Source organism: Erigeron canadensis, chromosome 5, assembly GCF_010389155.1.
Source record: "Erigeron canadensis isolate Cc75 chromosome 5, C_canadensis_v1, whole genome shotgun sequence".
In the NCBI taxonomy this organism is placed as follows: domain Eukaryota; kingdom Viridiplantae; phylum Streptophyta; class Magnoliopsida; order Asterales; family Asteraceae; genus Erigeron; species Erigeron canadensis.
The window spans coordinates 3,746,770-3,770,494 of record NC_057765.1 but is presented as its reverse complement, the minus strand read 5'-3'; the positions used below and the strand labels follow the sequence as shown (position 1 = coordinate 3,770,494).

The 23,725-nt window shown below is 31.5% G+C and overlaps 4 protein-coding genes across 4 annotated transcripts; 3 read left to right on the top strand and 1 right to left on the bottom strand.

Moving 5' to 3' along the window:
• Positions 1-3,995: 3,995 nt before the first annotated feature.
• LOC122602308 (protein IQ-DOMAIN 19-like) lies at positions 3,996-5,296 on the top strand. The gene is made up of 2 exons (XM_043775011.1): positions 3,996-4,297; positions 4,349-5,296. The coding sequence occupies exons 1-2, from the start codon at positions 4,007-4,009 to the stop codon at positions 5,123-5,125; spliced, it is 1,068 nt and encodes a 355-aa protein (XP_043630946.1). The 5' UTR covers positions 3,996-4,006; the 3' UTR covers positions 5,126-5,296.
• Positions 5,297-9,554: 4,258 nt separating this feature from the next.
• LOC122599961 (peptidyl-prolyl cis-trans isomerase CYP28, chloroplastic) lies at positions 9,555-12,529 on the top strand. Its single transcript, XM_043772582.1, has 3 exons — positions 9,555-9,924; positions 10,776-11,102; positions 12,148-12,529. The coding sequence occupies exons 1-3, from the start codon at positions 9,570-9,572 to the stop codon at positions 12,354-12,356; spliced, it is 891 nt and encodes a 296-aa protein (XP_043628517.1). The 5' UTR covers positions 9,555-9,569; the 3' UTR covers positions 12,357-12,529.
• Positions 12,530-12,877: 348 nt separating this feature from the next.
• LOC122601014 lies at positions 12,878-13,309 on the bottom strand. The gene has a single exon (XM_043773792.1). The coding sequence runs from the start codon at positions 13,307-13,309 to the stop codon at positions 12,878-12,880; it is 432 nt and encodes a 143-aa protein (XP_043629727.1).
• Positions 13,310-14,454: 1,145 nt separating this feature from the next.
• On the top strand, positions 14,455-17,719 carry LOC122600797. The gene is made up of 5 exons (XM_043773560.1): positions 14,455-14,878; positions 15,503-16,117; positions 16,204-16,262; positions 17,066-17,137; positions 17,217-17,719. Exons 1-5 carry the CDS (start codon positions 14,546-14,548, stop codon positions 17,530-17,532), a joined length of 1,395 nt encoding a protein of 464 aa, XP_043629495.1. The 5' UTR covers positions 14,455-14,545; the 3' UTR covers positions 17,533-17,719.
• Positions 17,720-23,725: the final 6,006 nt, after the last annotated feature.

Here is a 23,725-nt window from a genome sequence, read left to right as displayed (position 1 = left end):
CCTGAAGAGGACGGCCTTTGTGCAGAGGACGGCTCTTGTGGACGACCTCTGCGGGACACAAGAGTTGTGCTCCTCTGTAATTTTTTACACTTTTTACCGAGGCTTCGTTTGACCTTTCCGAGACCTGAAACTCATACAATAGACTTATATTAACATTCTAAGAAGGTTCAATTTGTCATTTTTCAAATTTGAGAACTTTGATTTTTGGCGAAAATTGGCTTAAATTTTCTAAGTATAAAATTGTCTTAGCTTGTTTAACATGAGTTTTCAAATGATTGTATGCCTTTCGAGATAATATGGTTTGGGGCGTTTCATTAATATAATCAACTTATATTTTGTTTAGAAAAACATCACATATATAAAAGTATACAATATTATGTACTATATGAAAATATCCTGACTTTTACGAGTCGACTCACGTTTAAAGTCACGAGTCAAAAAATTATGTTTCCGAGTTGAGTCAAAAGTTACGAGTCGACAACAATGCTTCTTAGCACTTCCTAGCTACTTTCACATTTCCTTGTAAAACCTTTGAAGATAATGTTACAAAAAAGAACATTTGAAGTTAGCAAATTATATGTCAAATTTCGAAAAAATAGATAAATTTACGTTAACTATTTTCTATCAGGGATATGTAAAATACTTTTGAACAAAAGAAGAATTAGAGGTCCAATTTGTTCAAAATAAAAAATATGTAGAAAAAAGGTAAAATACTATACAAAACGTTTAGAAAAAGTTAACGAATAATCCAAAGTTTCTAATCGAGGAACCAAATTTAGGATTTAAAAAGAAAATAGTGCCATTGAACATTTTAATTTTATAAAAATTTTTTTGTGTTTGTGAAAAAATATTTAAATTTCTCTAATTAAGACTAGCTGAATACGAAGTACTATGCTCATGATACGTGCCAGACCTTTATCATATCCATTATAATTCCAAAGAAACTCTAGAACCACAACGTCCAAGTTGATTTTCTAATTACTAGATCGATACTAACATATTGACATTTACATTTAGTCAATACAAGCTAGGTGAGCAAACATACATCCAAATTATGTCCTATATTTCTACCCGTGTACGTTAAGGGAAATGAATATGAAAAGATGTTATAGAACAGAAAAGTCAAGCTGCGTCTGTAACACATGTTGGTACGTGTAATAATCGCTCAATAAACAATAATACATATAACTTATTCTATTCGAAATCACATAGCACTTATAATGATCACTTCAAGAGTTTGAGCCTTGGAGGATATTATATGATAAATATATAACAAAATACGGATACGTCGTGTTAGCCCAGAAAGAGATATTACTGGCCCATTATAGTAACTAGCCCAATGAGTTAGGCGACTCGGATATTAAACCCAATAGTGTTGTCCATTCACATAGATATTAAAGCCTTTTAACTTTTATCTATTAAACTAACTCACCAAGCGATCATTAAAAACTTTATTAATTAGTTGAGAAATTAAATTGTGTGAATTTTCTCCCTCTAATAACAGAGTATTGTTATTTAACTAGATGCGGAGAAATAAAAATATTTTGAGAGGATAAATTTAAACTGTTAGTCTTAAGATTTAATTTATATTTATTCTTAATATTTATTTTTTTAAGGGTAAAATTATAATTATAAATACCACTAAAATGAAAAAAATAATACATTGTCTCAAAATGGGCTGGACAACTATCCATATTGTTCTTATACTAAATCCGTCCATGACTAGATGTACCAAGTTTAAATTTCACCACTGAAATATTTTAGAGATGGTCAGAGAATATTAAGAACACACAGTAAGAGATATATTCTTTTCTCGAACTAAATTATCTTGGAGGACGCCTAATTTTCTTCTTAAAGATATCTTACAAAAATCAATGACAAATTACCCAACTATGAGACCATGACTAGCTATGGATATTACTTTATATGACATTAATTGTCTTCTTTCTAAATTAAACATTTGTTTTAACTTGGTTTTCAATATTAGAAATGCTCAAATAGAGGCAATTGAATACCTGACATAAGCTAAACGGTAATTTATTTCAATTTCTCATATTTTTACGATTCGTAGTTTGATCTTTTTAATCACGACAAATACGCACTAGTAAAATCTATTAAGTACGTAATATTAGTGAGAGCTCCAAAATTCTTCAATAATGTACATCTCTAATCTTTCAATATCTCAAGAAACATTTGAATAACTATTTATCTATGATCCATAATAATACCATATAAACAGAGAAACTGGATGCTCTTCAAAATCTCAAAAGACCAATTTGATGTACTTAAAATACCATTTTTCTTTACTAACTAATTTTAAAATTTTCATTTAATATATTTATAATACCCTTTAATGAACCTTTAAAATAACTACACTACGTTCTTTATCATAAATTAGTTTTACATTCACTACATGGCTACCTCACATCGTTGTCACCATCTGTTGTTACCACCTCCACCACCACCATCGTCGTCGCATTGTACGAACATACGTCTAGTATCTTAATACAATCAAAACACCTAACAACTAATAAACATAATATACGAAATATACCCTTAATGACTTAATTTACAACTTTCATCCCTCAATTTACTGAAATATAATTACGTTGATCCATTTTATATTAATATTTATCTTTACATATTCCACCATCACTCATTGTCACCATCAGCACACTGCAGCAGTTATCACTATCGTCATCGCATCATGCAGATCCTTTTGTCATTAATACATATCATCATCTCTTTGGAAAGTTCGAGTCATCAACAAATACATTTAAAGATGTACCGTGGGCACAATTAATTTAACAAAATCCGTATGAATAATTAATTTAGCATCAAAGTAAATTATTAAAGAGAAAATAGTTACGGAGTATATAAGTTTATAAATTATTACTTTGGATTTTTATATGTTTTGCACAAAAGATATACATTACTAGGTTTAGAACTCGTTAGATGATTACATGCATGATTATAAATTGCTAAAACTGAAAGGGACTGATATATTTCCGTCTCAAATTTAAATGTACAATCTAAATGTCCCAATTTCGAAAAGACTAGTATCGTATGATATAATTTGTGTTCATGTTTTTAAGCCTAATTTTATTTTGTCGTCTACGTATGTTGTAATTTCTTGGATGGGCATATGCCTACTGAAACATCATGAACTAGCTAGTTACGTTACAATATTGATATATCAATCTAATTTGTCTGTGCAAAGATATGGAGTAATAAATATTATTCATTTACATTTTATAATTTGGATGAATTCGCCACTAGATCGAACATGGCCTTGTTTGTCTACTCAAGCTACCTCCATGCATCTTCAGGCTGGCAGGCATGTATATGTATGACAACGTACATTGTACATCATTTATTAAGAATTCAACACACACCGCATGTACATATCTTCATTAATTTTTACCTTTTTATTAATGATGATATACTAGCTAGACCTTCTTTTTAAGTCGGATCTATATGTCATATAGTATTAACATTTTGCTATATATTGAAAAGTATGTAGCTAGGATACCATGTGTATTAATAATACAAAATATATCTAAGCTACCGAGTGATATTTAGATTATTTAAGTTTGGTAGAAAAAAAGAGACCAATTCGATTCGTCAAATTAACATCATCATTCTTTTCGTATCAACATTGTAGTATATGATAATTTACCAGAATTACAAAGGTAAATAATTAACTTATATATCCTGCCTTACATGAAATAAACAAAATGAAGGTAGATTTTAGAATATAAATCTTTTAAAGTTCTAATTACTTAAAGAAATTTTAAAATATAACATAAACAATAGACGAATAAAGTAGTTGAAGAAAATCATATAAGTATTCCCTTGGGATCTACAAATATATAACGGAATAGATATCTACACTAATGATTTTGAGAACAAGAAATATATAAGAGATATCAATCAATAGATATATAAATAGATCCAGATCTACAAATTATTGTCATTGTGTGATCCAATGACACTCTAGCTAGAAATGGGAAAGACAAGCAAATGGTTCAAAACTTTGTTGACCGGAAAGAAAGACAAGACCAATAATAATCATTCACCAATCCATACCAAAGAAAACACACCATCACCCATTACCACCCAACCCACAACTCCTAAAGAGAAGCGTAGATGGAGTTTCCGGCGATCATCCACCACCGCAACGGCCACGACCCCTCGTAGCTCGAATGACGTCACATCCACTCCACCACCTTCTTTGCAACCCGAGAATTTTGTATGGAACAACCATAATGCTAGTGCAATTTTGGCACCGCAAGAAGTGGCAGCTGCCACAATGATGCCTAACACCTCTACTATCAATGTTGAAGAGAATGTGGCTGCCACATTGATACAAGCGGTTTTTCGTTCTTACTTAGCTAGAAAAGCGCTATCCGCTTTAAAAGGGCTAGTGAAGTTGCAAGCATTAGTTAGGGGTCACTTGGTGCGAAAGCAAGCTGCTGAGACTCTTCGGTGCATGCATGCTCTAGTGACGGCTCAAGCTAGAGCACGTGCTCACCGAAGAAGAACACATGATCATACAATTCATCATGGTGTAAATAATCAAGAATATTTGGAAGAAAACATCAAAATTGTGGAAATGGATATTGGTCATACAAGGCCATCTCATTTTGTTTCGCCAAAAGCTTCAGAAATGGAGCATTTTGACGATTATACCCAAAATGTAGCGTTATACTACTCGAAACCTAGTAATTCCAGACCACAGTCTGTAGCTGATTATACTGAAACACCTCAAGAATTTGAGGTGTATCCAAGTTACATGGCCAACACCCAGTCCTCAAGGGCAAAAGTCAGATCTCACAGCGCTCCTAAGCAACGCCCTGTGGATCAGACTTGGGCCCCTGAGAGGCGGTCTACAAGTAGTATCAAACGAAGACCTTCAATCGAAGGAAGGAACATGCCACGAGCCATAAGGATGCAACGTTCATCTTCTCATGTTGGATCGGGTGGTCAACCAAATCACTACCCATGGTCAATTAAGCTTGACAAGTCAATGGTGTCTCTTATCGAGAGTGAATGTGGATCCACGAGTACTATCCTAACCAATAATGGTTATTACAGCAAATCTGTTGTTGGATATGGATATTGAACGAATCATTAGCTGTTGATTACTCAAGTGTACGTAATCATTGGGTTAATTAGTAGATAAGTGTGATAAGTTTTTGTCTAGTTACTTATGAAAATAAAAAAAGGTGAGCGTCAATTCGATTTGTAATGTTGATTTGGTCAATTGTAATAATTATTGTTATTATATCTAAAATTATCCGGTTATTGTTAAAATAATTAACTCTACTAATTACTAGTAAATGGAATGTCTATGACAACTCCGATCGAATATAAATTTAATACACATGTATTGAGCACTAATTAGACATATATTTATATTATAATTATCTATACTATTTATATTATAATTATCTATACTATCTAATAAAACAAATCATGATCACCTTTTTTGTTCCCTAAACTTTTTACCTTTGAAAAATCAAAAATACGTTTCTCTGTTATTTACTAATTTAAACATCTTTATCTAATATACCTATAATACCTTAACGAAATAATTTACAGGATAGTCATATAGATCCCCTAATATTTAAAATAACTACAATACCACATTTAACATCAATTATTTTTACATTCACTACCATCTTCGCCCCCATCATCACCGTCCCCACTGCCGCCGCATTGTGCGGACATAAATCTGAGAATACAAAATAAAATACTAGTAAAAAAGCCTAGTCAAATCTAAAAGATCGAGAATCAAAAGCGAGTCCATTCGAGTGCACCTTAAGACAAAAAAGGGGTCACGGCCCACGAGTACGCATATATATGACAAACATGATTCGATTCATTCCCCATAGATACATGTCGGTTGATAAAAGAGCAAAATTTTCTTGAATATGTAAAAGTTTTACTAATTAAAATGGCTGATTTCAAAGTTATGAACGATTGTATTTGTACAAATAAGTTATAATGTCTAATTGGTTGAGTTAAATATCAACAATATAAGAATATGTAGGAACACCATTCAAGAACATGTTATTGATAATCAAACTCGAAATACAACAAGATTACAATGAAATTTAACTACTAATTAATGGAAGGAGATTCCCTCAAGTTGATGGATCAAGTTAGACGAATCATAGCCTTTGGATTAAAATCAAAGGTCAAGATTTAATGATGATCATTGAATCTTGGCCCTTGATTTTAATCTAAGGGTCATGATTTTTCTAACTTGACTCAAGTTAGTATTCTAACTTGAGGGAATCCTCATCTCTAATTAATTAATCAATACAAGAAAGTAAAAGAAACATAAACATAAAACAGAAAAGAAGAAGGCAAAACGGGTTGAGGATATGGTTAAACCAAAGTCCCTTAAAACTGATTTCGGGCCACCTAAGTGAACCTGTCAGTTTCCCAAGGTACAACAGCCAAAACAGATTGTACTGCCGGAGTAAACCACAACCGAGAATTTATCTTCAAGAACAGCAAGAGATTAGAGAAAGATTAAGAATTTTGTTGATGATCCAGGATGAGTGTTAGTGTTTTGTTGTTATTCTGATAAAAACAAAACATATATATAGATTTTTAAGTGGGTAACACTTGAATAGGTGTCACTTGTTGAACTAAAGCAAGTGTTGTTCCAGCCATAGAAGCCATAATCGAACTAAGTGCAAAGTGCGCCACTAAAACGCCACATCGCCCACGACCCCGGTTCCGGGCACGTTGGGTGCGACGCACCCCCTTGCCCACTTTGGGTGTGGCCCCTTATAAGGAATTATAATTCCTCTAATACTCCTCCTTATAAACACACTTAATTTTTATACCTCTTCCAATGTGAGACAAACTCACATTAGTTAAACACTCTTTCAACTCTTTTTAACATATCTATTAACTTGAATAATTTATGTTTTAAACATAAATTTTCCAAACAGAATAATGATAAAAACTTAATCATATATATACGACTGAAGTATATATATATATATACGACCATACGAGTATACGATTGATCGAAGTAAAAGATAATGCACAACCTTGAAAGAGACATTACACTTAAGAGTACGTTGTACTCCGCAAAATCATAAAGGTGAGGGACGAATAACCATTCGAAAACAATATATGCTCTGTATTATATTTTATGGCATTCGGGTGATAGTAGACATTAGACAATACATGTGTGTCTTGGTGATTGTTGGTGGAGAAACATTAAATGACGATATTATAATACTAAAAATAGTATGTCGAACTCGTAAAATAATGGTATGCAAGTTTGGAGGGTTTGAATTTGGGGAAACTCTAAGTTTAAGTTTTAGAACGTAAGTTTTTTTTTTAATATGTTGTGGTGCTTTTGATCGGACTGTTAGGAGTTTTTTCTTTATTAGATATTGGGTGAGGAAGCTCTTTAGCGTGAATCTGGTTAAAACAACATAATTTAGATGTTTCATTATGATATTTGTTCCGTACCTTTCAAAACGAATAAATATTTTTCACCCCATACCTTTTAAAGTTAAAACAAATTGAATGATACATATATACTATGGGAAAATGATATATGATGTTAACATCATCTTTATTAGATGATGTTGCTCTCGCATACTCATTAACATCAATTTTTACACATGTCAAAAAGCTTCCCATTAATTTTATGGTTTGTGAGAGTAACATCATATAACAAAGATAATGTTAACATTATCTAAGTTATTCCCATATACTATAACTAATCAAACTTTCTATTTTATAATTAGGGATAATTGTAAAAAATAGAAAGCACCTTTCGACCAATTCATGAAAATAGCAGTGACCTTTAAAAGCTTTACTTTTTAGAAATGAACTTTCATTTATTCCCGAAAATAGTAACATTTGACACGTGTATATGATGACATGGACATTTTTTGATGACGTAGCATTTTCTAATGACATGGCATTGCTTTTTATTTATTTATTATGTAATTTATATCAGTCGTGTGATTTCCCCCGAAAAAATGACATGGCTCCATTTCAGTCTCGATTTTGGCAAGTTATTTCTTTTCGTCATTTTCTTCTGAAGCTAATTTCAGCTTGATTTTATTAATTTCCGTTGAGTCTCTTCCTATTTCAAGCATTGAAAAGCTAAAAAGTTGTGTATGAAGATCTTAAAGGAGATATAGATCTAGCTATTTTTCGTCTATCTCGAGATTAAAAATCTCAAAAATTAGATGCTAAAACGTCGTCGTTTTAGCCGGAGGGAGATTCGGCCTGAGGATGTTCAAGGTGAGACGAGAGTTTCATAGGCCGGATTCGAACCGTTTAAGAATAGTTCATCGGCATATGACATATATCCAGATAGCGGAGGTCCAGAGGTTAACTCGAACTTGAACAGACCGTCGACGGTTTCTAAATTAATTGAAGAAATCAAGAAGAAACCACCTCCAATACCGCCTCCGTCGGTGTTGAAGTAATCCAACAATAAATGAGAGTTTATTGCTAGAAGGTAAAATCCATCGTAAATTGGTCGAAAGATCCTTTTTATTTTCTGTAGTTATAAAGTATGCCACGTCATAAAAAGATGCCACGTCATCAAAAATGTCCATGTCATTGTGTACACGTGTCAAATGTTACTATTTTCGGGAATAAATGAAAGTTCACTTCTAAAAATTAAAACTTTTAAAGGTTACTGCTATTTTCGTGAATTGGTCGAAAGGTGCTTTCTATTTTCTGCAGTTATCCCTTATAATTAAATCATTAAACTATATTAACTTAAATATTTTTTAATTTTATTATGAAAATTACAAATACATCTTACAAGACAGGTACTTAATTATATATTTTAACAATGAGATTAACAACGAATTCTTTCACGACATATACTAATACTGTATAAATATTTTAAGAACAAGATTAATAGTGGGTTCTTTCATAACATATTCAAGTTGTCGCATTGTGCGGGTATCCCTCCAACCTACATAATAATATTTTCCTTTTTCTTATTTTTAGTTTTCACCTAGTAATTATAACTTCTATCTAAATAAATAATTTTTTCTCTAACAATATGGGACATGAATTTAAACAAATTTACATTGACATTCACAACTTCACAAAATATTAACATAATAATAAAATATTAGTACCTTGGATGAGCTCGCTATCAACCTCTTCCGTGTGAATGGGAGAGTTAAAAAGGACCTAACAATAACGAATAAAACATACACAAGATAAAAGTTTGAAAAATTATATTTCTCTTCAGTGGTAGACATTTTGGCCTCTGGGGACAAAGATTATGAGTTACATGCAAAGGTTAAAAGAAATTTTCTACCATATAAATAGAAACAGCGTTTATACTTAAGTAGAGTTAAAATCTGCCACATCTTAATCTTTTCGTAAACCACCAATTGGCTTAAAACTCAATTTATTTATTTTTTTCATTTTCATTAAACAAGTGGACCTACACTCACCCATTGCTTTCGTGTATTATCCAGGAACACACAAAACTAACTCCCACCTACATCCATCATCATCACCCTCCCTCATTTCATTTCCGTCATGCTACCACCATGTCATCATACTCAACAACCACCACCGCCACCGCCACCCTACCCCCACCCCACCATCATCTCCCTCCCACCAAACTCCTCCCCCGCCGCTCCTTACTAATCCTCTCAACAACCACCACTCTTTCCCTCCCTTCTCTCTCCATTGCCTCACCACCACCACCATCACAACCAGATACTACTATTACCGACAGAGTTTTTATGGACTTTAGTATCTGTCCTAGCTACTTTCAAACCCGAACCTTAGGTTCGGACCTGGCTCTCTGCCCTGACTCTGAACCTGTTGGACGTGTTGTTCTTGGGTTGTACGGAAACCTCGTACCCATTACTGTTTCTAACTTTAAAGCCATGTGTACAGGTAATTATTAATTGCACAATTTTTAACATTTTTTTTTTTTATTGATACTCGTACCCAATTACCCATTACTGTTTCTAATTTTTACTCATATTAGGCCATTTTGTTACCAAAACAAATTCTTTTGGTAACTAAAAGAATGGTCTAATATGGACACATTATAATGTCTCACTAGAGACATTTGAAAGGTTCGATTGCCTCGAAGGATTAAAGAAGTTCAGTGGTCGGGAAGGAACAAATCAAAAAGTATATAGAAGTTTTAGGCAATTAACCCTTAGTTATAAGGTTACAAACATATTTCTATGCGTTGCTAAATGCCAAGTCGATTAGTAATTTTTATTATGGCAAATTTTTTGAAATGTATGGGACTTCACACGTTCTGCTATTGTTTGTATCATGCTTGATAACTTATACTGTATATCTATGGTAATTTCAGTTATCGCTACTAGGAGACATTAATTCATATGTCCATATTATTTTTATGTTGAACAATGAGTAAATGACATATAACGCTACTCTATTCATACATATTCTGATATTCCTTCTAAGGTATAATTCTATATTTTTTTAATAGTTAATCTAAGATACTCTACTTAGGTTCGAATAGGTTACCAACAGATTTTCTGTGTTGCTAATTTGATTGGTATACTTGGTGATATCTTATGGCTAGGTGGTTGTGATGTTTTTGGATTATTGTTGATATATGATTGCATATATATAGACTTATATGCAAAATTACAGACTAGTATTGGACTTTACCCATTACATTGACTAACCAGGATTTAATAATACATTAACCCATATGTAGTATGTTGTTGACCATTGACTAAAAAATCTTCCCCCTACATGTGCAGGTGTTTCTGGATACTATAAAGGGACGTTGATTCAGAAATTATTTCCGGGTAACTATTTTATGGCAGGAAAACAGGGACGCAGAGATAAAGGTGAAGTGAAGCCGCCTGTGAATTTGATTAAGAATACAGAGACTATTGATCCAAAGGCGTTTCAATTAAGGCACACCAAAGGTGGTATTTTGTCGTTGTGTCTTTCAGAGAATGATGATGACGATGACATTAAACTTGATCCCAATTATTCAAATGTGGAGTTTATGATCACTACTGGTCCTGGTCCGTGTCCTGATCTTGATGGGAGGAATATCGTCTTTGGCTCTGTTCTTGAAGGTAATTTCATTTTAACATTAATAATTTTGTAAAGACTGAGAGCATATATATTTTTAAGGTTTATAATCGAGAAGATAGAAAGGTCATACAGTATAATTTGTTGAAGTTTAGATAATGACAATGAGAACGCATAATGTTTCTCTGCTGAAGTCAACATAAGTATGCTAAGAGTCCTCAAAGGACTTGAGTTTAATTTTATAGCTTAGGCATAGCAATTTTACTGACATTTTATTGGTCGAAAGGATCGAGCATATGTATGATAATAGCATGAAAGCGCTCGATTTTGTGTTTTATGTCATAACTATAGCAACGTGATGATATATACTGCCAACATGGTGAATTGGTGTTCTACCATACTAATCCTATGCTTGAGGAGAAAGTTTCTGTCTTATCAACCCCAGTACCCAACAATGCGGAAAGATAAACACATAAAGTACTAACAAGGCGTTGGGTGCCATTTGTTTAGTTTTGCATACGTATTTGCGAGTCATTACCTGTAATTGATTAACCTTTTTAAGGTTATATAATAGTTTTTTCATGTATGGACTATGGGTATACCAGTATTACTTTTGCTGATGGTGTCCTTTTTATCTCTTTTGTGTCAGCATTATTATATAGCATGTAGATCATCCTGTATAAAAACTCCTAAATTTAAAGTAGGCCAGTTAATCGAAAGCTTCGAGATCTACTTTTCCTGATTAATATTCATGGATTAGGCCAGAATTCTCTGCCGAAAACACGCTAAATAGTTAAGAGTATTCAAGTGCTTTAATACGTAATTTTTTTCTCTAATGTAAGATGACATTAGTTATATTAGAGTCTTATTTGTGACACAATATGATTTGTTAGTCTTTAACTTTTCTTTTTAGTAATTTGTAAATTTGATATTTTTCATTCTTAGTAAAAACCAAAAGTTGAGTAAAAATTATACCCGTGATTATAGATGTGAAAAAATGAGCTAATTAACTGGTGTGTTGCCTTGTGCATATGCATAACATTTGGGATGCAACTTTAATCTTGATGTTTTCTTACTGTGTCTTAAAAGGTATGGATGTTGTGGCAAGCATTTCTTCAATTCCGACATTCAAACCAGGGGAAAGAATCCGACAATATAATGACTTGGCGGAGTTTTTTGGAGATGGAAGAGCTAAAAATGCCCGTGCGATATGGGATAGACCCCAAAAAACCCTGTATATCAGCAACTGTGGAGAAGTTAAAGTAACAAAACCTACCCTTTCACCATCATTACCTTAATAAGTTGATTATATTACTAGATGATCATGTCCATGCCATGTTTTTGTTGATGGAATTTAACCTGAAATTGGGTAAGGTCATTGTAAATGATATATACCTAATATGATGTAAATTTACAGACCACTTATAACAGTTGCATTTTCGTTTTATGAAAGTTTATCGATTCCGAGAAAGCCAGTTCAAATAGCAATACTCCTCATTTGTTCTCTTTGGATGCCGTTGTTTCGCGAATGTGCCACAACATTCGTTTCTGGAGTGAAATATCCCTAATGTGGTTTTGAAATATGGTTTTAAATTGCTTTGTTTCCATGCTTATATGCATTTGGATTGTGAAAAAAACATTTCTTGGGAAGACTGGGTTGTACTTTGTTATTGAGGTTTACAATTAAAAGAATATATAATTAACCTTGAATAAATGAATTTGATTATATTCAAAACTCAATTAGTTAAAGAAGCCAATTGGGGCAATTGTTCCACATTTGAGAAGTTTTAGACTTTTAGTAGATAATCACAAGCACCACTTAACTCGCCATTGATCGCGAATGAGGAGCATATCTCACGGAGAAACTACGAGGCAACGATTCATCATCTCCAGCATCACCACTAACGTCGTTAAAATTGAGGGCGTAGCTCTCTGGATCATATTGAAACGGCGAATTCCCTCTCCTGGGTTGTTTCTTGCTAAACTTTCTTATAAAGTTCTTCCACTTAGGGCCTGCCACCACTTCCGAAAACTCCTTTATTGCCTTAAGTCGACTCATTAACCAACTTTCATTGTCCAAAACGTCTCCAGATCTGTGGTAGATAAACGCTGTTGATTCTCCATCATACGGGCGAGTACTAAAGTAAGAGAATACACGGAAACAGCCACAGCCGTGACCAGAAATGGTCTCTTCATCATCATACTTGTCATAGTCATATGAAATGTCATTGCCTTCTTGTTCATGCTCCATGATAGTTGATGGAGGTGTAGTACTGGTGTTGCTTACATCAAAATTTTGTAGTTTCAACATCTTAAAAGATGTTTTAGTGGTTTTATGTCTTTTGTGTTTTATAAGGTATATATGAGTGCCTGTTTCTTAAGACGGCAAAAAGAATCAATGAACAAAATTGAAGAATATGTTAGTGGGCAACAACTAACTACAAGACCACCTAGAGACGGCAAAACACTCTTCCAAGAAGGATTATTATATTTTTGTAGTTTACATAAGAAATAACGATTACAAGTGACACTTTTGTGGCAAATGTGTTCCCATTAAACATCCAAAACATATTTTTATTTTTAACGGAAAATGTTATACTATTTTTTGTCCTGTTCCTAAACTACTCTAATATACGAGTATAATCTATAAAAATTGAATTTTGGTCTTCGCAGAGACAAAAGACAAACCATATGAATGATGGCTTAAATTGATATTTCGGCATTTTTTAAACTACAAAATAGGCGTTTTCTGAAGATAATATTATATTTTGTTTTTGCATGTTTCTCTTCTTTTTCTTGTTTTGGTTTATCTTATTTTTTCTTTCTAACATTTGGCAAATTTGAAGAGTAGATTTTATTATAGACAAGGTCTTATGAGATTGACCTAATAAGGCATGAACTTTTCCAAACTGATACTTTTGGCTGAATTTCTCTAATATTAAGTTACATCTGGTGACTGGTTTTGACGATAAAAGTTGATAATATGATTTTAATGTATCTTTTTACATATTTACTTAGCATAGAAAAAAGGCTAATAGCTAAAAGTGACATGAAGAAAGATATACATTTACTTAATTATTTAATCTTATTAACCATTTATATAGCATAAAAACTTCTAAAGTTTAATAAACATTCTAATGCAGTAATTTCACTAATTTGCAAAATCTTACTGTATAATTTAATTCTAACCCATAAGGCCCAAATGAAATACAATAGCAAGAGCCCAATAAATATAAACTTAACCAAATTCTAGAAAAATAAGACGCACGACGTCGTTTTGTTATTCCCACATTACCGTTTTAAAAAGACTCAACGGCTAGTTCTCCTAGTGACCGTTTAGGAAACACTCAAAATAGAAAACAAAATTCATCATTCTTTCATAGAATACATATCAGATTCAGATTCCAAACAACAATCTTCAATCACACACAAAATCTTTACAAACAAAAAAACATTAATTACAAGAAAAAGAAACAGAAAAATAAAAATGGTGTACACATACAAACCAACATACTACTCATCACTACAAGATTCGATAACATCAGTATGCAAGAACATCCTCCCATTTCCGTTCAAGAAACGAAGATTACCCGCGATTGCAGCGGCCGAACAAAGATTGTGGAAGCAACAATCTGATAACTTAAAATGGCAACAAGAATCTTTTCATCAGATCTTGAATTTAATGGGCTTGTTTAAAGAAGGGATCTTGGCTGAATCTGAAGTTTCTGCTTTTCGGACACATCTTCTTGATACTCTTATTTCTTCGCCTTTCGATCATGAACAGCCTGTCATTTTAAGAGATAAATTGATCTTCTTACAGGTTAGACTTGAACTTTTTTGCATATGTTTTGGTGATTTTTCAAATAGTATATATATTTGAACAAATTCTGATTTGGGTTTTTCTGGGTTTTAAAAAAAGTTTGCATCTTTAAGCTTTTGGTGAATTTGTTTCCATTTTTAGTAGGTGATTGAAATAGTATATTAATTTGAACAAATTCTGATTTGGGTTTTTCTGGGTTTTAAAAAAAGTTTGCATCTTTAAGCTTTTGGTGAACTTTTTCCTTTTTTTATTAAGTGATTGAAGTGATGCTTAACAGTTAACACACTTAATAAACTTAAATTGCTAGTTTTTTTAGATAATATATATTTCTAGTTACACAATGATAAAATTGATAATTACAGAAAAATTCTGGAAGCCATAAGTAACAAGTACTGCTTTCGTCCCAAAATAATTGTCCGAATCATTATACTTAGATTGATTTTGTAAAATTGGAATCTACTTTGGATGGAAAGATTAATTAATATTTATATATAAGTAATTATAATTGAACCTTTTTTTTTTCTTTTTTTGGTGGGTAATTAAAACTTGAACAAAATGAGATTTGGGTTTTTGTGGGTCTAAAACTCTAAATAAAGTTTTTATCTTTTTAATTTTTTGTTGCAGGAATTATTGTATGCAAACTGCATATCAGAAGAGGAATATCATACATCAAAGAATCCACTGTTGCAAAGATTATCAGCTCAAGGAGCTAAAATTGATCCAAAAGATGTGGTCATTGCTGGACCACGACAAAAGGACCCAAATGATGAATGGTCAGTAATCGATTTAAAAGATTCGGGCTCTAAAACCAAGTCAAAGCAGCATACTTCAGCCGTAAAACAAGTCAAAGGAGCTGCATCTTTTATCGGTTTATCGTCATCATCAAACAAAAATGGGAAAGAAAAGAGTGTTTCTGATACAGGTTCCAAGAATCTTGGAATGTCTCAAGAGAACCCCTTTTGGAACTGTGAGTTGAAAGAAAAAGAAAACGAGAAACCGGCAATTCTTATGTCAGAGAGTGTTGTGAATGAGGAATCATCAACAAAGAAGTCTAAAAGAAAGGCGTTTACAGGTTTTATGAAATGGAAAAAGAGTGAAGATTCTGAGAAAGATACCATTCCGTTGTCATTAAATGATTCAGTTAATGAAAATTCTTTAGGCCTTAGTGAAGGGCAAGATTCTAAAATTAAGAGAAAACTACACACGGATGGTTCGTCGTCTGATTACTTTGTTGATAAGGTGAATTAGTTTGAATAGTTTGGTTTTATTTGATACACATATACACATTGTGAGTTCTCTTGTGCTTATGCGTGTGTTTTTATCAGGTTTTAGCCGATAAAATAAAAGAGGAGCTAATGAAAACCAAAGCAGAACTTCAATTATCGTAAGCCATCTCAAATTCTCAATTCTGATGCAATTTCTTGAAACATGTGATAATGTGATACGTAGAGGTGACAAAAGGGGTGGGTTGGGTATATTTCAAAAACTGTTGTGTCAAAAAATGCAAAATGTTATTTCAAGGGTAAAAAAAAGTGGGGGTGGATTGACCCTAATCACTTGTAGTGTACAAAACTTGCAATTTCTTTATTATATGATCAGTATGTCAAATATGATTAGAATGAATACCTAACTACAATAATATTGTAACTTTGTGAACAACATGATTTAGTGTTAAATGTTCTAAAACATGTCATGATGTGAATCACAGAGGTGACAAAATGGGTGGGCTGGGTACATTTCAATATCTGTTTGTGACATAAAAAAAAGGCCAAATTTTAATCTAAGGGACAAGGGTCAAAAGAAGTGAGGGTGGGGGTTCCAAAGACTTTCAATTTCTTTATTACATCAGTATGTCAAATATGATTAGAACGAACACGTAACTACAATATTATTGTAACCTTATGAACCACATGATTTAGTGATAATTGTTCTAAAACATGTGATGATGTGAATCGTGAAGGTGGACACAATGGGTGTAGTTGTCAAAAAAGGCAAAACTTTATTCCAAGGGTCGAAAAAAATTGGGTGTGTTGACCCGTATCACTTGTAAAAACTTTGAATTTCTCTATATATGATCAGTATGTTGAACATGATTTAGTGTTAAATGCTCTCAAATTAAGCTGCACAATAGAATCGTTAAGTGGGTCGTTAGAGCTAATATATATCCCGAATTGACAAATGTTTCAGGGATGATCAGATTCAAGTGATTTCAACTAGACTTCCCATCGACAAAGCTGACCTGAAAAAGTTCTTTCCAAGGTAAGAAGTTGTCTTAAACCTTCTTAATAACCATTGCAACTAGTCGCGTATATTTTACTAATTCTGATGGGAAATTCAGGAAATGGTGTGATCAATATGGAGAAACTGTGCTAGAAGTTGTGAGAAAAGAGTATAAGGCTCATGTTAATGACATCAAAAACATGTCAAATTCTGCCTTGAAGAAGGAACAAGTAAAGAAGGAAGCAAAAATTTCAGAAGTAAAATGGACAACTTTTGATGAAGATGATGAAAACTGTCACCCAAATCTTTTTGTGGATAATGGTCCAGTTTCAACAGGTTTTGGAGCCCAGAAAGATGACCGAAATGTCCGGGTTTCCAAGAACAGAATCAGTACAGATAGGTTGTTTAAGAACAACCCTTTCTTTGATTATTAGGCCAAGATCTGAACTTGGCTTATTATATACTATAAGTTATGTTTCTACATTCTTTTGTTTGTGTTGGGATGGGTTTTTTATGGATTAGTTTCATCTGTGTATTGGTTAATTGGTTAGTTTTTTAAAAGATTTGTGAATAAACTTGAAAGTTTATGGATTTATATATAATGAATGAATGTTTTAATAATGTGTACTCAGTACTCTCCCATAAGAACCTTTAATTGTAAATAATTTGGTTTCGTAGTTTAATATCTACAAAAGAAATGAGAAGTCACATAATAGCACCGCGCTTATTTTATATGACTAACAAGTTGTTTATATGTCGTTAGTAATTTTGCGGAATTAAAGGGGATATAGTCATAAACTTGGAAATAACTCAAATAAGTTTCAAGATACATACACCGAATGACATTTTGGACCAAAAAAGCGTGGATTAAGGGTAATCAACCAAAAATATTTGAAGTAAGTTGCTGATAAATAATCTATATCTATAACTTTTTCCTCTATATCTATACTATCTTTTATAACATTTGACTTCATATTTCTCACAAAAAACATCTACCCCTCCTCATGATTAAATAATCTAAACATCTCTGCCTAATATACAACAATATCCATAATGAATTACAGTATTATTTAAACATACGTTCCGCAATCCTTAAGATAACTAGACTACCATCTTTCACATCAATGACTTTTACATTAATACCACACCATCGGCGCCACCACCCGTCGCCGCCACCATCACCCGTTGCCGCCGCCACTACCATTCCGCCGCATCGCAGGCATATGACTCGTTTGTTTAATAAAATATTGCTTATGAGCTGATAAGTTACTACCGATGATGACTATGTTTGGCACAAGCTTTTCGATAGCTTTTCAGTAGCTTTAGCTTTTTATTTTAAATTAAAAGCTCCTAAAATATTAAAATAGCTGACTAATATATCCAGGATTCCGGGAAATGATACGTTCTTCTAGTAAATAGCCTAATAACCTTTCTAAAAATCTTAAGTCATGACTAGTATGATCTACTTGTTCCTCCTTTTTTTCAATCAAATCCTTTGATTTTACCAAATGTTATAATCATATTGTTACGAGGATTTTTAGGAAAATGAATTAAAAGAATTTATCATTTTCTAATAATATATCCTGAGAACTAAAAGTATCTATAATAGTCCAATTTCTAGAAAAAAATTAAACTTTCTTTATATACTTTTAATTATTTAAAAGGTTAAAACTATCTATTAATATATAAAACGTAAATATAGAATGAAGTTTTTACGGCAACGGTTCTAAGATTAAATAGTTTTAATTTTTATGATATAATATGAAGTTTTTATATTTATTTAGAGATAAAATGGAATTATTATATATATTAAAAACAAAGGTACGGAAATACGTGCAAAGAATAGTAACGGGTCATTTTATTTCTTTGGACCCGTTTTCATTTTCTTAATGGGCTGCTTCATTTTCTTTTGGACCCAACTTATATTCTTAATTTTGGGTTTAACAAATTATATTTTGATATTTTAAATTGTTTCTAATTTGTTTACAAAAGATCACTTATTTTAATTGCATATTATTATTTTTTAAGTTTGTAATATTTTTAAGATTATCTTATCTCATTACAAGTGAACTATTACATAATTATATATACACATTACAGTAGGGTGTATGATTTGAATATATACACCTAACCATCTCCGAAAAATTTGTTTGAAACACTTATTATTTTCAATGTTATTTCGGTTGATGTTTTATTATTATGGATTATTTTTGTTTCACATTCTATTTCAATTATTTGGGAATTAGCTTTGATTATGTTTGTATTATTAATTTGTTTTTTTATTATAAATATTTTACTTGTATACGTATTATCTTTTGGAATTTATATAATATATTAATCTGTTATAAAATTATATTGTCGATTTTGTCTAATTTACAATTACTTACTCATTAAAAAATCAATATCAACTCAAGTTTTGAGCTATATAATATTTCTAAAATCATGTAATAATTTTTATATAATACGAAATAGAATAAATATAATATCTTCCATGACAACGCCCGATAATTTCACATTGAAATGTAAAATAGTCGGTGGAGTGGATTAAGTGGTACCTACCTACACACACGTCGACATGTCGTGTTTGACTTTTTTTAGTATTACTTCTCCATTATATACACGACCCAACCCAAACAACTACTTTGTAAGTTGTAACTAACAAAACAAAAATAACAAAAGAAAAATGCCTAAATCACCTCCACACCACCATCACCACAACCCACCACCACCAGTCCACCACCCTCCTCCTCCACCAGTGGTCCACCACCCTCCGCCTCCGGTTGTTCACCACCCAACACCTCCGATTGTACATCATCCACCACCACCACCAGTCGTCCACCACCCACCTCCACCAAGTAAGTCACATCCACACCATGGCCACCACTAATTAGTAAGAAGACTGTGTTACGCAGATCAACTAGCTCGATCAATCGATCATCATTATATTATGTTATGTTATGTCTGTTTGCTATGTAACTTTGTTTATTAATTAAGGATATCATATCTATGGATATCAATAAAAAGATCGACCTCTTTTTGGGTCTGCTTATTATTATGATTCATGACGCTTTGTAAATCCTTATCTTATCTAATTATGAATACATATAATTTATGTTTATGTTTATTATAATAAAATTATGGATTGTCTTTGTGGTGTTATATATATTGAAGATTGGTTACCGACTTACTCGTTAGATTATTTAGGTGGTGTTTGATTAATACTTAATAAATAAGTTGTGACTTAATCAAGAATACTTAATCCATTAAGTCATCAAAAGTGTTTGTTTTTTTGACTTAATAAACAAAAAATAACTGTATTGACTTAATCCATACAGACATTATTTATCCATTCAGTCACTTTATCAATTCAGTCACTTAATGACTAAAAAAACAAACAGACCCTTACTCTTTATATTTGCGCTTGTACTTCTGAATCCATTACGTGGATCCATTATATGGGCCTTGGAGATGAGTTTTTCCAAATATTTTAGGTTCAAGTTTGGATTTCTCATTTCAAAGTATTTTCCATGAAGAGGAGTTGGAGGTTAAATAAATTACTGGTTAAAATTGCCTCCATTATGTTCTAAAGTAACTTTACAAAAAAAAAAAAAAAGTTTAACCAAAAACGAAAACTCTACTTTTTCTAAAGGAAAACAACAAATAGACTTAGAGATATGCCTAAAAATCAACCTAAAACTTTAAAATTTTGACACGTGTTTTTCATTAGTTTTTTTTTTATATCTTATCCCTTCAATTTTTCAAATGTCATCATCTTATTATTGGGCATATCAATTAGGTTGATTTATCATTATCCTTTTTAAATACTGCAAAGTCTTCTATATATCCAATATTAGTCTTTAACCCTATCCGATAGACGGGTAGTCTCAATAATATATATATATATATATATGGTAACACTCCGGTGATAACGTTGAGCTGGCCACAACCCACTACTGTCAAGGGGTTGAGAGGCTTTTCTAGGCAGGCTATTACCGAAAATTTTGAAAGGGGTATGGGGTTATCAACAAGCCACTGACCAATTTACTAAAAAAAGTAGGCATTCAGAGACTGAAAAATCAGTCGTTGTTGATTATTCAGTTACTACAGCTTAGTCGTAGAAAGTACCAGCCTATAGAAAACAGGAAAATCAGTCTCTATTTTTCAGTTTCTGAAGGCCTGTTTTTTTGTAGTAACACTCTTAAAATAAGAACGGTGAGAACACCTTAAAAACATCATTTTGATGCATTAAAAGTCCATAAAATTAACATAGTGCATAACTAATTATCATTATTTAAGTGTTTAACAACACATTCATCCGTCAAAATCGAAATAACCATGTTTTTTGTTTTATGCATTCATCTTGGATGCATATTCATCAAAATGATGCATCCAACAAAAAACGTGATTTTTTCGATTTTGATGAATCAATGTGTTGTTAAACACTAGAATAATGATAATTAGTTATGCACTATGTTAGTTTTATGAACTTTTAATGCATCAAAATATAGTTTTTAAGTATTCATTTTAATTTTGTTCTCATTTGATAGCCACCATATATATATATATATATATAGTTCTTTTGAGACCATTTGATTTGGAAAAACCATGAGAACCTCTAAATTATAACTTGATGTTCATTTGAGAATAGTATATGTGAACATATTCGTTCACATAGAACATATCAATTTATACTTAATATTACCTATGTTCATATGTGAATGGTTCTCACATGAACCTTACCCTAGGAAAAGGTTAATGTGAGAACCATTTGGATTGAAAGAACCATGAGAACTTCTATATTATAATTTGATGTTCATATGTGAATGGTATGTGTGAACATATTGGTTCACATATGAACTATCAAGTTATAGTTATGTTTATATGTAAATAGTTCTCAAATGAACCTTACCACACACACACACACATACACACATATATATTATATATATATGGTAACACTCCGGTGAGAACACTTTTAAAATAAGAACGGTGAGAACACTTAAAAACATCATTTTGATGCATTAAAAGTCCATAAAACTATATATATATATATATATATATATATGGGACCCTTATTTTGAGAACCTACATTTTTGTAAAAACCTTGAGAACTCTTAAATTATGTATTGAATCATATGTTTTTTTTGTTCATTTACATGTGAAACGTTATAAAAATATATGTTGTAGAAAATTTTTTTTTTCAAAACCTTATATATACCCATTTGTTAACATGTGAATGACAATGTGAACATATTAAAAAGTTTCTTCTACAAATGTTCACAAAAGGCTATCTTGAAGGTTTTATTAAAAAGTTTCTTCTACAACATATTTTTTTATATCATTTCTCATGTAAATAAACAAAAAAAAATATGTGATTCAATACATAATTTTAGAGTTATTATGGTTCTTAAAAAAATGGTTCTCAGTATAAGCAAAGTGTATATATATATATATCAAAGGGAATCAAAACGATAACATGTGTTAGACGATGATTTATTATGTGTTGGGTTCAAATCTTTAAAATGAACCAACGTTGTCTTCTTTTCATCTAACAAAAAATAACAAAATATATGTCATATTCTACATTTAAAAAAGAAAGATATAAATAGCGAGAAAAATAAATTAATGAGCAAAATAAATTTAAAAGAATAAACCTTTTGTAGAAAAAAAAAGTCATGACTAACCTACAATTGATAATAAAATAAATTAAAAGAGTTGAAAAACAAAAACAATATAACAATTCAATATCATATAATGAACAAAATACCAAAAATTAATTAATATTTTTTTTTGTTGAGAAGCTATATGATCATGGTTTTTGTTTTTAAAGATAGAAAAGAGAGGAATAAAAAAATAAATAAATAACTAACAAAAATTTATTTAGATTGTATATATAAAAATTCTTGTAAGAGTTTTAAGAATAATATACATTTTTAAAATACTAAAGCCAACATATACCAAACAAATAATATATATCTTTAGAATACTTGTCCCAACGAATTTCCATTTTTTCACATAATCTGAAAATACTAAAGGCTAACATATACCAAACAATTACAATATTTACATTCCACTAATTCTCATCTAATCCTTCCAATTAATCACTTTATAATATCTACTTTTTGTTAACATTATATTAAATCTGATCCAATCTTTCCAACCAATCTTTTTATGTTTAATTTTTTCATTAATCGAATAGATATAGGCAGTAAGTTCTTTTCATTAAAATTTCCCATTACATGCATTCTTTATAATATATTGTACAAGTTAGTTACGTTAAGTATATTGGTAGATGGGTTGATTTCTATGATATTTTGATGGCTTCCTTTTTGTTAACGAAGATTTTGCAACCCTCTGATCTAAGTAAAATATAAAATGTTTAGAAAGTAAGTACGTGGAGTAGATGAACGTCGACACCAAATTCATTTAATTCATGGTTAAGTAACTTACACCTAACACCATACCACACACACATGCACACGTTTTTACTTGACTTTTGTTAGTCTATATTATATACTATCCTCCAATCAATATAAACCCAACAATTCCTCTCAAAACCAACTACCACCACACATAACTTCAAAAAGAAAGAAATAAATAAATAAAATGCCAAGATCACCACCCCAT